General features: G+C 37.8%; 1 protein-coding gene across 1 annotated transcript in view; it reads left to right on the top strand.

The window, feature by feature from the left end:
• TBC1D19 (TBC1 domain family member 19) overlaps positions 1-1,217 on the top strand; it is a gene marked incomplete at its 5' end in the record, with an annotated part of 127,414 nt that overhangs the window by 50,138 nt on the left and 76,059 nt on the right. The window contains one exon of the mRNA XM_045284077.1: positions 296-334. Coding sequence (XP_045140012.1) covers positions 296-334 — 39 coding nt within the window. The remainder of the gene's footprint in view (positions 1-295; positions 335-1,217) is intronic.

Below are 1,217 nucleotides of genomic sequence, written 5' to 3'. Positions count from 1 at the left end.
TGTTCATTGAACATTGTTGTGTTAATTCATGGAGGGAAATTTAGTTCATTGGGGTTTTTTCTTCTTATGAAACCTACTTGACTGACTCCTTTTGCTTTCTGTCCCCCCCTTTTTTTTGCTTTCTGTACACTTTAGGCAATTCAGAAAAAATATATTTCTAGTTTTTTCTAGTGGTATTCACCTTTAAAAATAATTTAAAATATTGGTACCTGGAAAAACTGTATCTCGAATGTGTGTGTTGTGCAAATATGTCATTGATCACTTAATAATTTCATTTTCTTTTACCATTTTTTAGAACTTTTTGAAAATGAACATGTACGCATAGGGCAACAAGGTAAGCTTTTGATCGTGCTTATTCTAATTGCTGGACGATCAGCTGATCTTAACGTGACTGTCCCTCATATACACCGAACTGTACTTTAATCTCTGGACAATTAAAAGCGTCAGCAAGAGTAACGCTGAGCCATGTAGATGACATAATGAAACTCTCTAAAGTGAGGAAATGTGCATCCTGTAGGCTTTGTCCACAAATGTCAGCTAACGAAGGCCACAGCTGGTCAAGTAATAAATGCAGGCACATACTCCATGGGGACGCTGGTGCTGGCGCAAGCCATTCAGCAGGAGAATTTCATTTTCAAATCAAAGGCAGGTTTGCTCTTTGATGTGCCCACACACTTCTCATTAGCAGTAATGGGGCTGTGTCCCTGCATCAGGAGAAAATGTAAGCAAGCGCTCGCACCCTGGTGACTGCTCACAACAGTGAGGTGTATTAGCCCGAGCGGCCGCTTTTCGAGCTTTGTAGAATGATACTTGGCCAGCTTTTGAAGCTGTTTTTTCCCTTGTTTGTGTAAGTCCTGGTTTTGTGTTCGAAATGTGAAGTGCAGATAAGTCTTTGTGTCAGCCCGAACCTTCTATGCAATTGTACTGTCGGATAACAAACTGCTTATTTCTGTTCCTCAAAATTATATTCATTTATTTAAAAGACTTTACTTGCATGATGCACCTCTTCAATCAAGGGTTTTCATTTCCAACTGCAAATTAAAGAATATGCTTCATCTCTTTTTTTAGTTAATATGGTCTCTTTGTTCCCGCTAGTCATGTCATTTGCATTTAGCCTGTTTTCCCTGGTGTTTTAAAGAAGAAAATATAAGAAAACAGTTCTATTATTTAAACATTAGCAATTGTTTATGGAGCTCATATTTTCATTATAAACAAGA

The sequence above is a fragment of the Echinops telfairi genome, unplaced genomic scaffold, assembly GCF_000313985.2.
Source record: "Echinops telfairi isolate 266 unplaced genomic scaffold, ASM31398v2 ScPeMD7_7468;HRSCAF=8506_0, whole genome shotgun sequence".
In the NCBI taxonomy this organism is placed as follows: domain Eukaryota; kingdom Metazoa; phylum Chordata; class Mammalia; order Afrosoricida; family Tenrecidae; genus Echinops; species Echinops telfairi.
The sequence above is the reverse complement of the archived record's forward strand: the minus strand, read 5'-3'. Positions and strand labels throughout refer to the sequence as shown.